We start from the raw sequence: 20427 nt of genomic DNA, 5'->3' as shown, positions 1-20427 counted from the left end.
CAGTGGACATTTTAATCTTCTCCAAAAAAGCTCATTTACAGTAAGACTTCAATCATGTTTAAAAAATAATGTATGTAAAAATTCTACAAGGAAAGAGATGAAGAAGCATTTTTCAAATCTTATTTAGGGAAAACATCTTAACTTTATTTTAAAATAAATACATAAATAAAACAAAGTAATTTAAAATGTCAATACAGGAGCCTGTCCTTTATTACAGTGTTTCTCAACACAAATTATACATTGTAAATTATGCATCTCAATCTAGAAAAGGAAATTGGTTTCATCTTGCAGGCCAAGATTGCGCTAGATTAGTGGTGTTTGCCCATAGATTTTGAGACCTTATCTCGGACTGGCGAAACAGAGAGACCTGATTTCTTAGTAATATTTGTTGCTGATATAAAAAGGGAGTGTGAGAGGATGCACACTATGTATTTCCTGAGTTTGATAAAAACTCTCTACCATCAGGTAAATGTGAAAGAAAAAAAGAGCAGGGAAGTACAGCAGGCAGAGGAACACCCATCCAAAGATCCCATGTCCATTATAATCCTGGGAAATGGCAAAAAGGAAATGAGGACCAATGTAATTAAGGCTGTCAATCATCTGACCTTAAGATATTACACTAGCCCGGGTTATCTCCCATATTACAGCGAGACAAAGAGAAGAGTCAGAGTATGAGATATGAAGGTGGGTATGGTGTTGCTGGCTTTGAAGATGGAGGAAGGGGATGTGTTCAATGAAATACCCACAGGAAGTAAGAGTAGGACAAGGGGCTGGATGATCTCCTAAAGCCTGTGGAAGGAAAGAAAGCCCTGCCATCACCCGCACTAAAACTCTGTTAAGAGCTACAAAACAATAAAATTAGGCTGTTTAAAGCTACTAACCTGGGGGGAGGGAATTTGTTAGAACAGAAACAGAAAACATGGGGTCAGCAAAGAAGGCAGGGAATGGCAAGAAAATCAGGTGAGACCCTCCCTGACACAAGGGACCCAGCCCCAGCAGCCAAAAACCTCCACAACCCAAATGCCACCATGTCCAAGGCCGCTCCCCACACACTTGGGCCGAGCCTCATGCACGAGTGAACATATTCCTGGACAGCACAGCCACGAATGACACACAATAAGACACTCCCTATCCATTCTCCAAGATTACCACACCACATGTGATGGGGTTCAAATAGGAGGCAATCAAGCATAGAGGGAAATATATATATATATATATATATATATATATATGCATGTATACATATTTTCAGATATATATATGTACAAAAGCTCACATCACTCAATCTTTAACATGTTAGTGATATCCTAAGGAATGTCTTAATGGCCCCTCCCAAAATGGACCAATCTTCATACTGTTTCTTTCATGGATACTTTTTTGTAGCATTTTCAGCGATTTTTCATAACAAACAATACAAAATATTTTGTTTCGGTTGTGCTTTGGGACAGGGATTGGGGCTTGGGATGGAAACATCCCAAATACGGTGGTGGGAAGGTGTAATGTGGTGGGATGGGTGTTTGAATATCGGATGTGATCGAATATTGTGGACTACCTTATAAAATAATAATAATAATAATAAAATGATGAGGGCAGGAGAGATAATAAAGTGGGTGGATGCTTGCTTGCATGCAGATGACCAGGTTCCATCTGACACTGCATATCAGATGCATTAGGTGACCGAAGCCTGAGCATGGAGCCAGAAATAAGCCTTAAGCACCACTGGGTGTGGCCCAAGGGTTAAAACAGAAAACAAACAGACATTAAAATAACCACTGTAATTTGTGGACATGGACATGACAGAGGTGATTTGTTAACTACTCTGAGCTTCAGGGTCTTCACTTGTCAAGTGAGACAATGCCCCTGTGGAAAGGTCAGAGTTGATGGGTGGGTCCAGGACCCAATAATGCCACCTCTGAGAGCGGCCACCCATAATCATTTTCACTTTGTCATTCCCTGGGAGTTATCAGTAAACACAATTTCAGCAAACATTTAGAGCATCAAGTTGGCTTTTTTTTCCACATGTTTGAATCATCCATTTTAAGGGTCAAGTTGAAGAATGCTGAACAGAATAGCTTCCTGAACAAATTCACTGGACCACAACTCCAGCTGTCAATGAGGCATCCTATATCTACCATAAGAGACAGCCAAGTGACATTTATCAAGTCCATTAAAAATATACCAACTGGAAGTATTAAAATAAGGAGTCCAGGGATGACCACCTCAGGCTTCCTCTCTGGGGAACACAGCAGTGGGGACTGCTCGAGCACTGTCCTCAGCTGGCACCACCACAACTGCAGTATCAAGGGACTGACCTAGGGCAGTCCAGGATCACACATCCTGTCCCCAAAGCCCATACTCTCTTCCACTAAATCACTCAGATATTTATAGCAAGAACAATAAAATACTGCTGCAGCCTTGTGCCTGCTTTCCAAAGGCAGAGAAACTCGTGCTTCTGGAAGGCCCGAGTGTGCCGTGAACTGACCTATGCCTCAGACTCCACCTGTTCCCGTCACAGCAGGGTGGCCCTGGGGATCGCCCTACATGGGCCAAGGCTGTTCTCTTCATTTTCTTTTGGACCCGTGACGCGTGCGCGGCCTGTCTAGCCGCTCCGTCTGTGGCACTTACCTTGAAGGAGGCGTGCTGCTCCATGTGGCGCAGCAGCTGTGGCTTCTGGGCTGCCGTGTAGTCGCACACCGTGCACTTAAACTGCTTCCCTGCAGAGAAGGAAGGACACAGTGAGCAACGCGGGTCCATGGCCCGTGCCTGTGACTCCAGCACCAGTCATGGAGTTGGAACAAAAATGTTCCTTACTTTGCCGGGTTGAGAATCTGAGGGGAAAGCAGCACTGAGGGAACTAAGGCGGCACGTTAGTCTACAGGCGATGGAAAGGGAAGGGAAGCGCCATGGAGGGAGAAGGCAGCAGCCAGGTCTCCTGGGGAAGTCCCCAAGCAATACCACTCGAGACTCCTCAAGGACAAGAAAGGGATGAGAAGAAATAGTCTTTGGGGGACAGGAGTGCACAAAGGTGGGAGCACAGACGCCAAAGTGGTCAGAAGGTGGAGGGGCACATGGAGCTTTCTTCCAGGACATAAGTATGACATTAAAGGCTGACCCAGGAGAGACTGAGGCCATAACACACAGGGCCTGAACCACTTCACTAAGATGTGTGGGTCCTATCCTATGAGGCAGGAGAATCTGCAGAATAACATACAGGGAGTAGGGGAGCAAGACCTGGAGTGTGTTTTGGAATGCTTAACTCTGGTAGGAGTGCACAGAGCAGGTTGGAGGGGCAAATGTAAATCTACAACATAAAAAGAGAACTAGAGAGTAATGCTCAGCATTGCTCTTCTAGAGGATTGCTGCTTTGGTATTGCATAAGCACTCAGTAATAAGATAAGGAGCCAGACAGATAGTACAGCAAGGTGGGTGCTTGCCTTCCACATGGCCAACCTGGCTTTAATCCCTGGCACTCTATATGGTCCCCTGAATCCTGCCAGGAGTAATACCTGACTGTCCCCAAATACATGAGCACTGACGGTTATGACTTCCAAACCAAAATGATAGTAATAATAATATTAAAATCATGTTAAATATGCTAAAACATTGATGATATAAAGGGCATGCTATATTTTTTTTCAACCCTGAACTACAGGAATAAAACATCAATAATATAAACATGTTTAACCAAATATAAATATGACCTAATTTTTATGGGTCATCATCAGACAGTTTACAAGCCTCCTCAGAGGACCAAGGCCATATCACCATACCCAGAAATACAGAATCTTTCGGAGGCCCTCTCACTCCCTCAGAAAAACTGGGTGGAAAAGTGGCATAATGCTCCAATTTCCCTCTGAGTGCCCATAAGGCCATTGAGAATGACCGACCCATCTGAAAATCATTCTCGCCAAAGAAGCCAATGAAGACCCTGACTGTAAGTCAAGGGTGACATCAGTTCTTACTAGTCTCTGTCCTGCAGATCTGCCTACGAAGTCCATGCTTCAGAGACCCTCTGCTCCTCTGAACCCACAGTACTGCCACTTTCAGAGTCCTCTCTGACTTTTCATTTAGAAAATTCTCAAGGAATTTTCCCCAGCCGCCCTCAATGTTTCTCCTCATACTCCCATTCTCTTTTTGCAAGATTTTTTGTATAGAGCCATCACCTCCTGGCTTCTGTAATGTTTTGATGGAAAAATCCCTATCTTCCACTCTTGATTCCTGTTCTGAACCTGACTAAGTACTCAGTGATCTACGTGCTGGAGCAAACCACTTAGCTGTCCAAAATGTCCTAAAATAAATTTTTATTCACGCGATGTGTTCCACCTTCAATCTTCTCAGTTCAACACCCACCTATCCGATCTTCAAGTCATAGACCTGGTAGCCTTCCCAGTATCCCCATGCTCTAACCTCACTCACCTCATCTTTTTTTCAGCACCTGATTTCATCTAAATATTTCTCATCTCTATTTCTACTAATTCCATGTAGTTTAGACCCTTCTCTGTGAACAATGCCAAAGGTCACTGGTTTTCTTGTCCTTAAATAATAAACCTTCCATCCATCCAACACCCATGGTTCATCAACCCAATCATCTATCATCTACATACCCGTACATTCTAAAGTCCCCTTCTTGATTCAGGTGATCTGAAACACAAACTCTCCTACCACTACCCTTTCTTCACAGCCCACTAATGACACCTATTGCAGAATAAAACTGAAGTTCTATCTGACTTCTCTAGCACCCTCAGCATCTAAGTGCATGGGAAATATACTGAATATACTTTGCATTTTATTAAACATAACTGCTCAAGGAACAGAAAGGAATTTTCCCATCTACATAGATTACAGCTTCCACAGGAGCAATAAATGAGGAAAACAGAAACATATCAACACCGTATGTGTGCCGATCATTCAAGAGAAATATTCTCCAGATTCAGGGCTTTGTAAGTCCAAACAGACTGTAAGCCTGGCAATCCATAACCAGAACAATTAAAACTCTTTTTTTTTTGGGGGGGGGGTGTTGGCAAAGATATAGTAGAAATTAGAAATTAGGGTCCTTGTCTTACTCAATAACTGACATTGTATATGCCCCAGCACTTTCAGGGACCAAAAGTGATCATTGAGCACAGAGCCAAGATTAAAGCAGGGATGGCCAAAAAAGCAAAACAAAAAGGAAAACAAAACCATTTCTTTTCTTAGCACAGTATTACCCTTTTGCACACAGATCACATATTTGATGCATCTTCAAAATAATCTCTGTTGTCAATATTTCTCCACTGGCCAGTGACTTGTGTAAATACATCATTACTATACCAGGCTAACTGAGCAAAACAGTACTGAATTCTTAACTACCAAAACAGGGGAGGAAAGCTTACAGAACCATCTTCCAAACTGATATAGTATTTTGTCATGCATTACCAATAGCTTGGATCGAAGAGCAAAAGAAGCACTGAAATGCATTCATAGAATATTCTCATCAACATTTTATGTATTGCTATATACCCAAGATTCTTCAAGAGAAAAGAAAAGAAGGCAGCTCCTGAAAGCTATTCCTGACTTCAGCATTGGCTGGGTGATAAATATTACAAATGTTTTCAGTAACCACTGACAGCCCCAATCAAAGAGACCTGGGAGAAAACCTGACATAATCTTTTGCTATTTAATTAAAATAATGCAATGCATATTAATGATTAGTCATAAAAGAGCAATGCTTTGAGACTATCCATTGTTTCCTACCAGCATATTCCTGAGAATTTACAGGGAGCAGTGAGTGAAGAACTTGATCTGAACTTGAGGTTAGAATGAACTTTTCAAAGAGTTGTCAGATGAATAGCAATTAGATGTGAATCATATGACTGCTGCCCAAAAGAAAAAATAATTAGAAGGAAAAAATTGTATGGATTTTGTCAAAACAAATCGACTTTTTTTCACCCAATATAGCTGGCTCTCTACCTACTGAGACACTGTCTATGAACAGTTGCGCTCAAGATTTGAAGACATAGTCACGGGCTGGGGACACAGCTCAAGAATGCTATACCACATGCCTGCATGTAGGAAGGAGTCCTGGGCTTGGCCCATAGCCCCACATGGTCCTTTGAGTATTGCTGAGACCTCTCAGATCCCAAGAACGGCCAGAAGTGAACCCTGAGCAATAAGCCTGACCCCAAGCACCAGCCAGTGGCCCCCAAATGAAAACCAAACCAAAGTCACACCATGTACCTGTGAAGGTAAGCAACACAAGCTGCCAGTTGTGAAATGGTTGGTGGCAGAACCTGTACTTGAACTCTAAGCCCTCCCTCTCCCCGACCCTGCCATTCACAACCACAAGAAGAATTTTTTCAGCTCCCAAAGACGCAACACAATTTCCCCCAAAAGAAACAAAATCCAATCTTACAATGGATACATCAATTCCAGTCACAAGCAAAGGTTGGTGGCACCACTGATTAGAATGGGAGTCTCGGAATGCAGCAACTCTGCCTCGTCCACGCTGGGTTGTCTGTCTGTAACAGACCTGGACTCAGACCCTGGACATGAAGTGCCAGTACAGTAGGCCCCTAAGGAAGGGAAGCTGGGGGTACACTCAGGTGACCCCACAACGGACCCCCTTGGGAGAGCTATAGCAGAGCCCCTCAAGTTCTGTGACTCTGAGCTCTTTTTCCGGAGCAATTCAGAGCCAGGTTCTAATTAATCCAGCCTAAGATGAAACACCTTAGCAGAAAGAATAAAAGCAGCAGGAGAAAGTGTTTGCAAAACTACTGCAGAGTGAAAGTAGTTACAATATCAAGGATTTATAGAAAGTCTCTTTTATTCTCCTCAGCAACCTCTCTGGCCTTATCTCCACCTGCAATAAACCTTGAAAGCATCACAACAGCTGGCAGACTCTCCAAGGTGAGAGCCTGTCATGTCTCCAGACTCACTTACCTACCCAGAGTCTCTGACCAACACACAGCATGCCTAAGTCACCTCCAGCCTTTACCTTGCTGCCCCCCTCCCAACACCACTCCTCCCCCACACACACGTCTCTGTTATTCTCAGGCTCTGCTGGATCATTTCCTTCAAGTCTGCCCATTGAGCATGACAGTCCTAAACCCCTTTACTGACTCAACTTTAACATTCCTCATTCTGCAACACGTTTATTATTATAGAACAGAATCACTTCACATTCATGTTATATTTAAATTTTTTAGTTTCCTGAATATTTGCTGTGTGTTCATAACTCAATCACAAAATACCTTACATGCTACTATCCTATTAGTCATTTAGTCTTAAGACAGCAGGAACTTTGGGGGTTTGCTTTTGTTGTTCTTTGTACTGTTCATGGCTCGACCAAAGTGCCTAATTACCTAAGCAGCTCATAGTCATCTCTGCGTGGTCTGTTCAGAACCAGAGCTGTGCAGTGAGTACTTTAGAGACAGGGATGGAACATTTCTCATTTAATAGTCCAATGCTTGGAAGTAAGCATACAGTTATTAGTAGAGAGTAATAGGAGCCCTACATGGGGTGTCTGCCAGCCACACATCCTCTCCTCATAACCACTGAGGACACATGGGGTGCCCCTAAAGTCTGTTCTGTAGCCCTACACTCTAGCCCCCACCTCCAGCCTGTGCTGGGTAAGTTCCAAGTTGAGCTTGGAACTTATATTGTCTGGATCTGAAACATGCAAGGAAGGAACTGCGTGTGACTATTATTTTAAGGCTAGCTGCATAACAGAAAAGCATGCGAGATAATAATCATCTGTCTCTGAAAGGCCAGGATATTACGCAGAGCCCAGAAAAAGTGTCTTTCAACACAGCCCCAAAACAATACCGGTGGCAACCTAAACACGAAAGGTCAAGAGTTTACTCGTTTACTCTTTTAACATTCTACCTCAATCTTTTTTTTTCTTTGAAGTAACAGATTTTATTTTAGAGGGTTTTAGGGATGGAGGAAGGGAAAAGTGGAAAAGAAAAAAACAGCAGGAGTAACACGCTCAAGAAGGAACACGGGCTCCTCAGAGGATGGAGAGAGCTCTACACACATCCTAGCACTGGACACGAAAGCATGAAAGTACACATCTCAAGGAGGGAGATGCAGGCGACACATGTGCTCGGGCACCACATGTGCTCAGCCACGTGGGCACAAGCAGCACATGGTTCAGGCAGCATATGCACCTCCATCCCAATTTTCACAAGCAGTACAGTGGTTTAGGGGTGCTCTTCCTGAACACCTGTCTCTCTTATTCACAGGGAATCAGTGACCAAATTCTGCAAACTGCGTAAGGAGCTGGTCATCTCTTAAGTCCTTGGAGGCAGCACTAAACTTGCAAACAGCAGAAAGTCATTCTGGTCTAGGGCTTCTCAAGGAGGATAAATGAAAGCTGAGTCATGCCAGATTCTCTTTTGAAGGAAAGACTCCAGGCCAAACACCGAAGTCAAGCCTAACTGCAGGAACAAAGGCTTCCTGGCTACAACTGACAGAACTTAAGATCTTGGTTACTTAGCAAATGATTCTAATTTGATCTAGTGGCCCAGATGTTGAAGATCAAAATCCCAACCACCTAGATGAGCCTCAGAAACCTAATTTCCAAGGAAGAAGCCAGACAACAAAGGAGCATGTATTCTATCAACCAGTGTATCTAAAGTTCAAAGGCAGGTAAGATCTAGTTATAGCATTAGGGATCCTGGCAGTGGCCACCCCAAAGGAAAAAGAGAAAGGGCTGTGGGCAGGGTGAGGAGCACTTTGGACTGTGCTGCAACAATGCACTCTGCCTCGTCCAAGGCTGTGCTGCTGTCATGACAATTCACTGAGCTACATCTTTTCCAATTCTGCAGGTTTTGTATATTTATGATACGTTAATTTTGAAAAGAAAAGGTGCATGCACACACAAGCACGTTCGCACACACACATACACACACTCACACAGGTGTGTGAGTGCACACATAAGAATGAATCCACACACAAAGACCTTTGCCTAAAGGAACTTTGGAATTTACATCAAATCATTTCCAGAAAGCAAAGAAGCATTTGAAGTTCAAAGAGTAACTTTGAATGCACTGGACAGGTTGCAGATCTTGTAGGCTGCTGTTGCAGATGGACTGAAAAGGGCACAATCTGCATTATTTACCCCGTGATTTACAGGTCAGCATTTTTTGCCAGTGCCAGGCTTGCTGGAGATTTCCACTGCAGACACTGTGGCTTGCTTGAGAAACAGTACTCCACTACCAGCTCCTACTTCCCTCAAAAATGTACAATCAGTTGGTAGTGAAGATACAGTAACTTTACACATCAAAACTATAAACATTAACCCTGTTGCAACCATGTTATTTGAAACACTTTTTTTAATTTGTGAATAGTTGGTACAACTTTCATCCAACCATGGGGGCATAGGGGGTGAAATGTCACCTCCACTACTTCAGTTTACCCTTTCAATGGTGTGGAAGAATCTCGCAAGATCTGGCTCGGTTTTTTCAAGTTTTCTGAGCAGGCGTCGGACGGGAGCTTGCCAGTCAGACTGCACTGAAAGCTGCTGATGGGACCCAGCAGGCCGGGAACTCAGGAGCACTGGTGGGACTTGTGACAGAACTGATGCTGAATTCCAAGTACCACCAGCCAGCACGGGAAAGCAGGGGGTCTGGAGCCCGGCAATCATGGGCTCTGCCCTTCTTGCAAGTCTTACTCAAGGAGAACATGATGCTGGCTGTCCCGTAAGGACAGAGGGCTAGTATCTGAAGACAGGAGAGACAGAGGCAGAACAGAAATCCTTCCTACTCTGCCCCGGGGTTAGAGAGACGAAGAGAGAACAGCCAGATGAGAAGGTGCTGGGAAAGCCATATTCCTATTGAATTTCTTTCTACTCTAGGAAGATGAGTGTGCAGGGCGGAGTTGCAGGGGATGACCATGCCCTGCTAAAGCCCCACAGCACACAGGAAACATGTTACCCTGAACGGAGGGGATCAGAGCAGCAGTCACCCCTCACCTGCTGGCAGCTGTGGTGACCTCCCACCAGGACACAGAAAGCCACTCTCCACAGTTAGGGAACCAGCTGCTAGAAAACTGGAGAATGCTAGCTTGCTCTATTTCACACCCTCCTCTGCTTGATGAGTTTCCCTGAGGATAATTCTAGCTGCTTAGTTGCTTTAAATAAGAGTTCTATATAAAACTGAGACCAAATGGTAGAAAACTCTTCAACCCTCAGATGAAAAAAACGAAAACCTCCTCCGTCTTCTGGCACTTAGAATCCGTCAAAACACAAATAAGACAGCGGTGGAAAATTCCTTCTGGTTTAAGGTAATGCATTTGAAATACCTGCTAAATTAAATCATTCCTGCCAAATTAAACTTGCTGTGCACCTCTAACTTGCAAACACAGTAATATACTTAGAGAAGGAAATCTGCATAAATCTAAACTGTTACTAGCAATAATATCTAGAGGCATCTAGAGGCGTGAAAAGTGAAAATGTCTTATGACTGTTTATCCAGACTTACTGAAAAAGGTGGTATTTTGCATAAGTAAATTTTTCACAAAACTGACTTTTACCCTTTTCAGCCTAGATACCCTTTAAATATTAACTATTCACCCTGCCTTCCTAATGAGAGAAGATTTGAGAGAAGAGTAATGTGAACCTTTGTAAATGATGGAGGAGAGACAGATTAATCTCTATGAATATTCCTTCTCAGCTTGTGTCACCGAGAATATAAAGGGAATATACGTATATATAAGTCATCTGTGTATTCCTCGTGGAATAGGTACATGTGCCCAACACAGAATGAAACAACAGAATTAGCACAAACCCAGTCAATCTCATTATAGTCCCACTGCGGTAGGGTCATAATACTCCTCCCCCTAAATATCCAAGTACAAAACTCCAGAATCTTTATATATTAACTTTTGTGGCAAAGGAATTTTGCAGGTGAGATCAAGTGGCAAGTCTTCAGAGAGCAAGCTATCCTGGCTTACCCAGATAGGGCCAATGAAATCACAAGAGTCTTTCCACAAGATGAGCAGGATGGCCAGAGTCAGAACACAGAAACAAAGGGACAGAAAGAGATGGAAAGATTCAATGCATCTGGCTTGAAGGATCAAAGAGAGGTTCGTAAGCCAAAGGCCATAGGAAGCTTTAGAAGCTAGAAGGGTTTAAGAAACAGATTCTCCCCTCAGCTTTCAGAAGGGGTGCAGTCCCAATCCGGAGATCCTGCGTTTAGATTTCTGACTTATAGAGCTGCCATCATTTTGAGTTTTTTTAAGTCACTGTGTTTGTGGTAGCCTGTCATAGTAGACAGAGAAAAACCAATGCATCCTTAATAAAACTGGGGGAATAAGGTGTTTGTTCCAGACTGAGTAGGCAGGCAGTAGTTCCACCCTGGATCTGCGAGGGTTGACACTTTCACCCCCTCTGCCTTATTACTCTGTCCATGCTGCCTGGCACACAGAGGTTCACCACCTAATGTGAGAAGGCACCCTGAAGAAAACAGAACAAGCGTTCGGCAGCAGGCATTTTGCAGAGTACACATCTTCCCAGTTCTGGCATCTGTGGTAATTTGTGCAATAGCAAATCAGAACCAAAATAGCTACAGCAATAAAAATACAGTTTAAGAAGTCTCTGTACTTTAAAGGCTGAACTTCAAGCAACTGCAGACTTAGAGACTGATGATTCTCTGTAATTAGTGCATCAGTTTTGATACAAGGAGAGAAAGATCAGCATGAGACTTGCAAAGAAGCAGAAGGCGGCAGAGAGCCCAGATAAAAGCCAAGAAGGCACCAGAGGAAAGTAAAAGTTACAAACACTATGCCAAGTATTTTCAGATGAGATTTCTGTGCACAGTAGCACTGTTGTCCCATTGTTCATTGATTTGCTCGAGCGGGCACCAGTAATGTCTCCATTGTGAGACTTGTTATTACTGTTTTTGGCATATCGAATATGCCATGGGTAGCTTGCCAGGCTCTGTCATGCGGGCAGGATACTCTTGGTAGCTGGCCGGGCTCTCTGAGAGGGACGAAGGAATCGAACACGGGTCGGCCGTGTGTAAGACAAATGCCCTGCCCACTGTGCTATTGTTTCAGTCCATAGATTTTTTACCCTCTTGCAATTTTAGGTAACCAAGACTTATGTAATAGTTCAATCTGGTATTAATCTAAACTAACTATTCATGAAGCTGTATGATTCATCCCTTATACAGCCCCAGTCCCACTGGATCCTGTGGTTTATAAAATAGCTTCTAGTGGTCCTCCAACAGAGTCACACATAAAACAGCACTCCTGGGGAAGGACAGGAACAAGGACACCGTGGAGAGATCAGTCTCACTAGAGTCATCAACTAAACTAGGAACTCTCATATTATTTTCTACATCCAGGTTCTAAATTCACATTCTAAAAGTTGTTTACTTATGGGGCTGGAGCAATAGCACAGCGGGTAGGGTGTTTGCCTTGCACGCCGCTGACCCGGGTTTGATTCCCAGCATCCCATATGGTTCCCTGAGCATCGCTAGGGGTAATTCCTGAGTGCAGAGCCAGGAGTAACCCCCGTGCATCACTGGGTGTGACCCAAAAAGAAAAAACAAAGGAAAAAAATGTTGCTTACTTGCTTGCATTGCTGGGGACCAAAACTCAGGACTTCACACATGCAAGACAAGTACTGTATCATGGAGTAACTTCCCCAGCTAGAAGGTCTATGTTTCTGTTTGTTTGTTTGTTTGTTTTGGTTTGGTTTGGGGGCTACACCTGGCAGTGCTCAGGGGACTATATGGGTGCAGAGAATCAAACCCAGGTCGATGTATACAAGGCAAGCACCTTACCTGCTGTATTATCTGTCTGGTCCTTAGACTATTTGTTTATAAAAGTAAAGAGTCCATGAGATGAATAGGGCTAATTGATCCTGGACTGATTTTGCTTTAGAGAAAATGACTCCATAGTCCTATCTCTGAAATGCTGTAATGTGCAGCCATGGGATCTCCATTAAAAAAATGCAGGAGCAAGGAAAAAAATAGTACTTCTTCCATCGTACTCCCATCCAACCCTCCACTCTGCTAATTACTACACACATAAGAGTGCTTGCATCTTGGATAACTTTTCTTGTAATTTTTACCAGAAAACTTCTGAACTTTAAGCACTCGAGGGCAGGCTGGGTCGGGGGAAGAGGAAGAACTAAAGGAATTAGCACTGAACTTCAAAGAGCTTTTTTTCATGATTAGAGAATTCTCATTTGATTACATAACATAAAAGCAGTGAACTATTTAACCTTACCATTTGGTATGGGTGAGAAGAATTGAGAGACCGCATATCATGTCTAGACCCTCTTTAAAGTCAAAAAGAAGGAAATGTGCTGCAGCATGATTTTTTGCACTGAACTCTTGCATACTGCTGGCATACATGCAAAGGGTTTAAATTGAACCCTCTACAGATCAATGTACATATTGATTGGCAAACCTTTTAACTGACCTGTCCCTCCTAAGGAACAGTAATAAACTCCTTTGGGCAAAAAGAAAGAAGGAATAGATAGATCATTTTAGAGAAACCAATAAATGCGTGAAAAATGGGATTTGCAAGCAGGTACAGGCAGGAAGAGGATAATTACTCCATTTCTTTTTACTTTATTAAAGATGCCCATAAAGATTCATTTAATGGTGAATTCCTCTATCATATTTTAAAATATTCAATTTATATACATTTGATTTATTATAACTGATCAGTAGGATGAAAAAACAATTTACCATTTCCAAACCACTTCACAGTAGGCACTTTACATGCTTTGCACTATTCAATTAACAGAAAGTCCAGGCAAGTAAAGGTGCATCTTCTATTATCTGATTCACAGAGGGTAGAGAGATGTAACTGTCCCCATTTGATTGATAAGGAAACTGAAGCTCAAAAGCAATCTGACCAAATCACCCTCCAAGGTAAAGGTACATCTCCCTCACTCTCCTTCCATACACAGTTCCTCTGTGGAACTACATATTGAGTCATTCCTGATACAGTAAGTATCCTTAAAACCAAATCATTTCAGCAGGCCTTAAAACAATGTCTGCTTCTAAATAAAGAGCCAATTCTGAGAATTTCATCAGAGGAATCGAGATCCTAATGTAAGTGTAATTCCCCAACAAAATCAAAGCATGTTTAGATGTGATTAAATGGCTGATGGGTTATGCCTGAGGAGGAAGTGTCCTTATTTCATGAAGGATAAGATACTTCTCAGAACCTGACCAAACAGTTCCAAACTGATCGAAAGGAAAATTGAAGGACAAAAAACTAAGATACACAAAAAAGAAATAGGTGTGGATAGTCATAAAGTTAGTTATAAACATGGTATCTTAAAATAAACTAGAAAAAAGAACAAAATCTCAGGCTCAATATCTTGAGAATTGTAGCATTTAAAAATAAGATTTCTTTCTCTACATATATTAATCTATAATTGTTCAAATACAACAATTTCACCTACATACCAAAGTAAATTTCAAGATTATTCACTGTCACTGTCATCTCCGTTGTTCATCGATTTGCTCAAGCGGGCACCAGCAATATCTCCATTGTGAGACTTGTTACTGGTTTTTTTTGGTATATCGAATACACCACAGGGAGTTTGTCAGGCTCTGCCATGTGGGCAAGATACTCTCAGTAGCTTGCCGGGCTCTCCGAGAGGAGCGGAGGAATCGAACCCGGGTTGGCTGCGTGCAAGGCAAACATCCTACCCGCTGTGCTATTGCTCCAGCCCTTCACGCAATGTCTTTGCTGATATGAATCCCCTTCTCTACTAAACTGCTCAAAGAATCAAGTGAAGTGAGAGGCAGAATCAGCAGAATGTGTCTCTGCGATGCCATGATTTTCATCAACCCAGCCCGCATGTCCCACAGCCAGTCCATGTTCCCAATTCTACTGTGGTTCCCTCTTCTCAAGCCTTTCAGCACACAGCCCAGATCTAGTAGCCAGCCATGACGGTCCAAAACCTTTCTGAGGCCCGATCCATGCCCTCTGAACCCTCCTCCACAGGCCAGTGGACATTCCTGACCACATGTCTCTGAGCACAGCTGCTTTCATTACTGGTAGTACTTTATTAGGGATTCCATTGAATAATGTAGTGCTGTGTCGAGAAACATCACTAGACGGGCTGTTTGTGGAGGAGTAGAATTCATGAATAATTACATAACTTAATGCTTTCATTATTCGGGGTATGACTGCTTGACTGTCACTGTATTTTTAACTATTTGATTATGGAATTTTAAAATTTACAATTGGCTATAGAAGTTTGAATAGTTAGGGCTCTCGTTTTTGTTCAGCCTTAGGCTAATTCTCCTAATGCTGGTGAATCCCAGCTGAATACTGAACCTCTCCACTGAGAACCTCAAATCCAACCAAATTCTTGCCCAAAGTTTGACCAATGCATACATCACAGGTCAGATGCCCTGGAACATTCTTAAAATAAAGGTAGCCCTAATGCCATTTCATCCTCTAAGTATTGAAATTTTCTAAAACAATTATTGTTGAAATGACATTCAAAATGAATTCTAAGTTTTGTATGCAATTGTACTGAAATATATGAATGAAAATAGTATGCTAATCTGCTAATCTCAGTACACAAAACATACACAAGTACCTCACACAATTTGGGTTATAAAAGAAAATCAAGAATTATAAAGACCTTTTTTTTAAGAAGTTAGGCTTAGTGTCTGCATTTCTGACATAACTCTTCCTTCCTTGCTTCTACCTGGCTTCCGAAGGGACCCTTCTCTCTCTCTCTCTCTCTCTCTCTCTCTCTCTCTCTCTCTCTCTCTCTCTCTCTCTCTCTCTCTCTCTCATAATCCTTGAAGACATCCTTGAAGACAGAAACACACTGGAGTTTACTACTATGGCTGACATACAGTAAGAACTCTATCAATGGGATCAGGTCGAAAAAGAAGGATGGAGAGGATCAAAACTTCAAGAAACAAAACTTCCTGAAGATACCTCAGTCCCTGAGTTTGCATCTCTCTCTCTCCCTCCCTCCCCCCCCCCCCTCAGCCTCATGCTCATGTACACATAAACACACCGACCACATCAGGCATGTTAGTCAGTGTTGAGCAGGGGGCAGTGAGGTGTCACTAGGCAAGGCCTGGCTGCCTGTCCTCCCTATACTGGAAGTTTTCAAGGCCACCTGCTGTTGGATTCTGCCATTAGGCACAGCCACAGTGTTTGCTGACTTTGGAACACCAACAGCTTCCAATCATTTCTCTGAGGGAAACAATCACTCTGGAGGATGCACTCACCATCAGCCGTGTGGAGGAGCTTGTGACTTTTCAATGTTCCTTTTGATTTAAATTTCTTGCCACACATGTCACACAGGTGTGTTTTCTCAGTGCTGTGACGATTCATATGAGCCTTCAGGTTACTCTTGCTACGAGTGGCATACTCACACAAAGAACATTTGAAGGGCTTCACACCTACCGGAGGAGGGTGAAAATAGAGATTTGCATCATACGTCTGCATTAGAAGGGACACACAAATAGATAAACAGACCACCTTCATATTCAGGCTCACTTGGAATAAAGTAGCATGTGAGCCTATTCTTAAAACGTGCACAAGTTCCCATGCTGGGCTCCGACCCACGCTTTTCCTTCAAACTGGGACACCCTTCCTTCCTAGTCTGCCAGGTGCTCCATGCTCCCACATTCTTGGACCAGGCCCCCACCCAGGCCCCAGTCAGATGACCTGCATTACTGCTCAATGTGCCCAAATCCTGCCACTGTCTACTTGCTGTCTGCTCAGAGCACATTTGAGTGAAACAAACATACCTATTTCTCCCCTAAAGTCCTGAGTTCTGCTGGCAGGACCCTGAACAGTTATATCAAAAGTTCATTAAATTATATTACAAGGAAGTAAATGGAATAAAATTAAAGAAAACATGGGTCTTTGCAAATATTAATGGAATAAGACCCCCCAGGATCATAATTTGAAGAATGTTTTACTACACAAATAAGAAAAATTTTACAAAAGTTGCTGGGCTAATGGCTTGGATTCTAGGACTATTCTTGCTGCTCTGGCCATTCAACCAACATCTGCTGGAAGATTATAGGCACTGAGAGTTGAGATGCCTTAACCCCTGGCTTCACTTTCCAGAGAGAGATGCAGATAAATAGACAGGCCATAACCAATCAATCAGTGTACCATGTTCTCACAGTAGATGGCTGGGGGCATGAGTGGGGAGGGGCAGGGCAGTGACAGAGTGACAGATGCATAGCAGTAAGACCACATTCCTACATCCTTTATTTCTATACTGCCTATGACTCTGCAGATGGGAAAGGGGGTTCTAACGAGGCTGCAGGATGTCCTGGGCAGGCGAGCTGGTGAAGAAGAAAGCACCTTTAAACGACGGTCTGGATCTCAGTCCCTCTGCCTCGTCAGGCTCCTGCTCCATCAGTTCCTGTGCTCTTTTCTGCTCTGATGGTCTCTCCTTAACCTGGGATTGAGGGTTAGCCATTTTCATCTCCGATGGTAGAGTACATTTACCTAATCCTTTATCCTCCCTTCAAGAAGCCAACTCACTTCCTGTCCACAGCATTCTAAGTTCCTAACCACAAGGAGGAGTCACTGCGGATGTCTACAAGGGCCATGCCCCAGTCACCAAAGCAAGAGAGTCACATCCGTATCTGGGGGAATGAAGGACGCTGATAGCCAGCTGTTCTTAATGGGAGCTGACCTCAGTTCCCAGTATCCCAGAGTGAGCCTCTCCAACTCCCCTGCAGAGGTAAGCACCCCAGAAGCACAGCCTACAGTCTTCTCCCACTGCTTCATGTTCCTGCTACTCTTCTGACTCTTCCTCCATGATAATGGATAATAGGACTGTGCTGTCCTCCACATCTTCATCCATTTATTCATTCATTCATCGTATCAACACTGCGCCTACACACTGCCCTGGGGCAGGCACTGGAGAGACTGCCATGGACAAAGCAATGCTCTCTTACTCTTCTCCTCCAGCTTGCTTCCAGAACACGAGTCACAGGGATTTTACTGAAATGCAGTTGCACAAGCACCAAGAATTGCATATTTTTAATCACTGCCATTACAACTAAATAAGCCGTGATTTCGATCACCATTCTGAGCTGGTTGATACACACTTTTTTGTTTTCAATATGCTAAAGGAAGTCTACCTGTGGGGCACAGGAAGAGGGGGCTTTCTCTGAATATGAAGGGCTTCCTTTCCCAGTGAAGCACGGAAACATAAACGTTAAAGGATGCTCCGTTTTCAAAAGTGAGTTCTCACCTTCATGAGCCCAAATGTGACGTTGAAGGTCTGAGCCATTCTTCATGAAATAGAAATCACAATATGGGCATTTCATGGCTCTCTTCCCAATCAGCCCTTTCAGCTGAACCCTCCTCCCGAGAACCTCAGAGATGGTACTCATGGAGACCTCTAGAAGAAAAGCAGGGAAAACATCAGAAGCTGTCAAAAACCACCAGTTCAGGTTAGATTCAAACGATTCCCATGGTAACACCTGGACTCACTGGTCAATCTTAGCAATGCCAAGGTGGCAGACTGAGAGGCAACATGACATGCAATAGGATTTTTTGCCTAAAAAGCCAGAACCTAACCAAGACTCGGGTCTAAGAACCTGCTAACATAAAATATGACTAATGGAAAAATAACACCATAAAGCAACAATCAGAAAATGCAGAATATAAAACTGTCAGCAGGAAAAGTGTAATTTTTATTTTTTTAACAAATTGATTTTCTTATCATTATGGGGAAAAACTAGAATTAGGTTATTCTGTAGAATACAAGAAACCTAAGTGACATAACTGAAATCAAAATGATTGGGTCTTCATTAAAACAGATAAAGTATAAGAAGAAATCCTGTCAATGGGGGAAATTTAAATGGACATAATACCAGATGATAATAAGGAATTAATATTAATTCTGTTTGTTTTAATGGTGCCATTGTAGTTATATTGTGGGGAAAAGATTCTTTCAGTTGGAGATGCAGTCTAAATTTTTTTTAAATAGGTAACTTTCATGATTTTAGTTTCTATTTCCAAATATTCACAAAAAAAAGTTCAGGGAGGGGAGGGTATCATATGTGAAACAAGACTGACACAATAGGTAACTGATGAAGCCAAGTTATGGGCAAATGTCAATTTCTTTTTTTTGGGTAATATTTACAATTTTCCTTAGTAAAAACTTAAAATCTTTACATTTACTCACAAGCAAAACTTGGCTCATTTAAGTGAATATTGTCTGCTCACATTGGACCATGGATTACATGGGACATGAGTTCACTTTAGAAAGGCCACTGAATAGTCAACGACTAAATATATAACACAAGTAAAATAATCTACGTGTTCCCACACATTTGAAGGTCTCAAGGCTTCATCCATTCACAGATACGACACTTTGTTATTTCTTTATTTTTCTTCCTTATCATTTAATTCCTTAATAATAATATTAATACAAAGAGAACGAGGCAGGAGAATATGAACTGTTAGGGACCAGTATCGGAAAGACCACACAAAGCAACGAGCTTTGTAGTACAAAGTTTTATCAGGCACAAGTCAAGAAACTGTTGAAACTGTTGATTTCAGAAAGCTGAGAAAGCTGACTGGTCAGGGCCATCCCCTCTAGTAGGAGAGCGACCCCCTCCTTTGTTCTCACACCCTTTTTATGCCTGATTTCTGCAAGTTGCCCAATTCTTGGTCTAGCTCATTTCTTGGTGATGTTTTACTTTACTGGCTGCCTCCAGCTGGACTGTTTTGGGCAAATGCCATGCCAAACTCCTATTGGTTGTTATCATCTAACAGGTCATGTCTCACCTCTCTCCGAGAACTCTGACTGCAGGGTTCTACATCCTGCTGTGCATCAGGGTTTCTAGCTAATTCTGTAATCCTGAGATAATCCTGAGATATGTGTCAAGGCCACAATCACGGCTGTACAAATTTTATACTAGCAAGCTTTGGGTGCAGAACAGGTGCCACTTTAAAATGGTGGTACTTATGCTATGCTGAATAATACCTATTTTCTCTGGCAGTAGCGGGCAGGGTCCCACCGAACAAAAGGAGTGGTGTACGAAGTTTATCTGTTGCTCATTCACACAACACATGGTGCTGAGGTCTGGACCCTCGGTTCCTGCTCTGGGTATTTAGAGGCAAAGGGTAAATGTGGGAGTCCCACCTTTAGGATTTCATGGGGTACTGGAGAGCACCGACAGGTAAGTGCATTAAGACACATGGCTAGGAGTGGCCTGCCCCCAAAGGTAGGACTCTGAGAAAAAATTTAAAAGAATAAACCAGAATTAACCAGGAGGAAAGGCATTGTGTCTCACTCAGGTAGGGTGAAGAGTGTTGCAGCATGAAGGCCCAGGCAGCTCATACATCCCAACAGTGTGGGGTGTCAAGGGGACCAAAGACGACAGCCATTCCAACTCACTGAGATTCCTCAGCTCAGAGGAAGCCCACGGCTCAACCTGTCCCTGTAAGCAACCGCTCTGAAGAGAC

The 20427-nt window shown here is 42.9% G+C and overlaps 1 protein-coding gene across 1 annotated transcript in view; it reads right to left on the bottom strand.

Annotated features, from left to right (window-relative positions):
- Positions 1–20427, bottom strand: part of ZFAT (zinc finger and AT-hook domain containing) — a 198191-nt gene that overhangs the window by 65592 nt on the left and 112172 nt on the right. Inside the window, exons 9-11 of the mRNA XM_055128605.1 lie at positions 18203–18352; positions 16209–16382; positions 2626–2714 (exon numbers count right to left, since the gene is read on the bottom strand). Of these exons, the coding sequence (XP_054984580.1) occupies positions 2626–2714; positions 16209–16382; positions 18203–18352 (413 nt within the window). The remainder of the gene's footprint in view (positions 1–2625; positions 2715–16208; positions 16383–18202; positions 18353–20427) is intronic.

The sequence above is a fragment of the Sorex araneus genome, chromosome 2 (genome assembly GCF_027595985.1).
Source record: "Sorex araneus isolate mSorAra2 chromosome 2, mSorAra2.pri, whole genome shotgun sequence".
NCBI lineage: Eukaryota > Metazoa > Chordata > Mammalia > Eulipotyphla > Soricidae > Sorex > Sorex araneus.
Note: the sequence above shows the minus strand (reverse complement) of the source record. Positions and strands in the feature narration are given on the sequence as shown.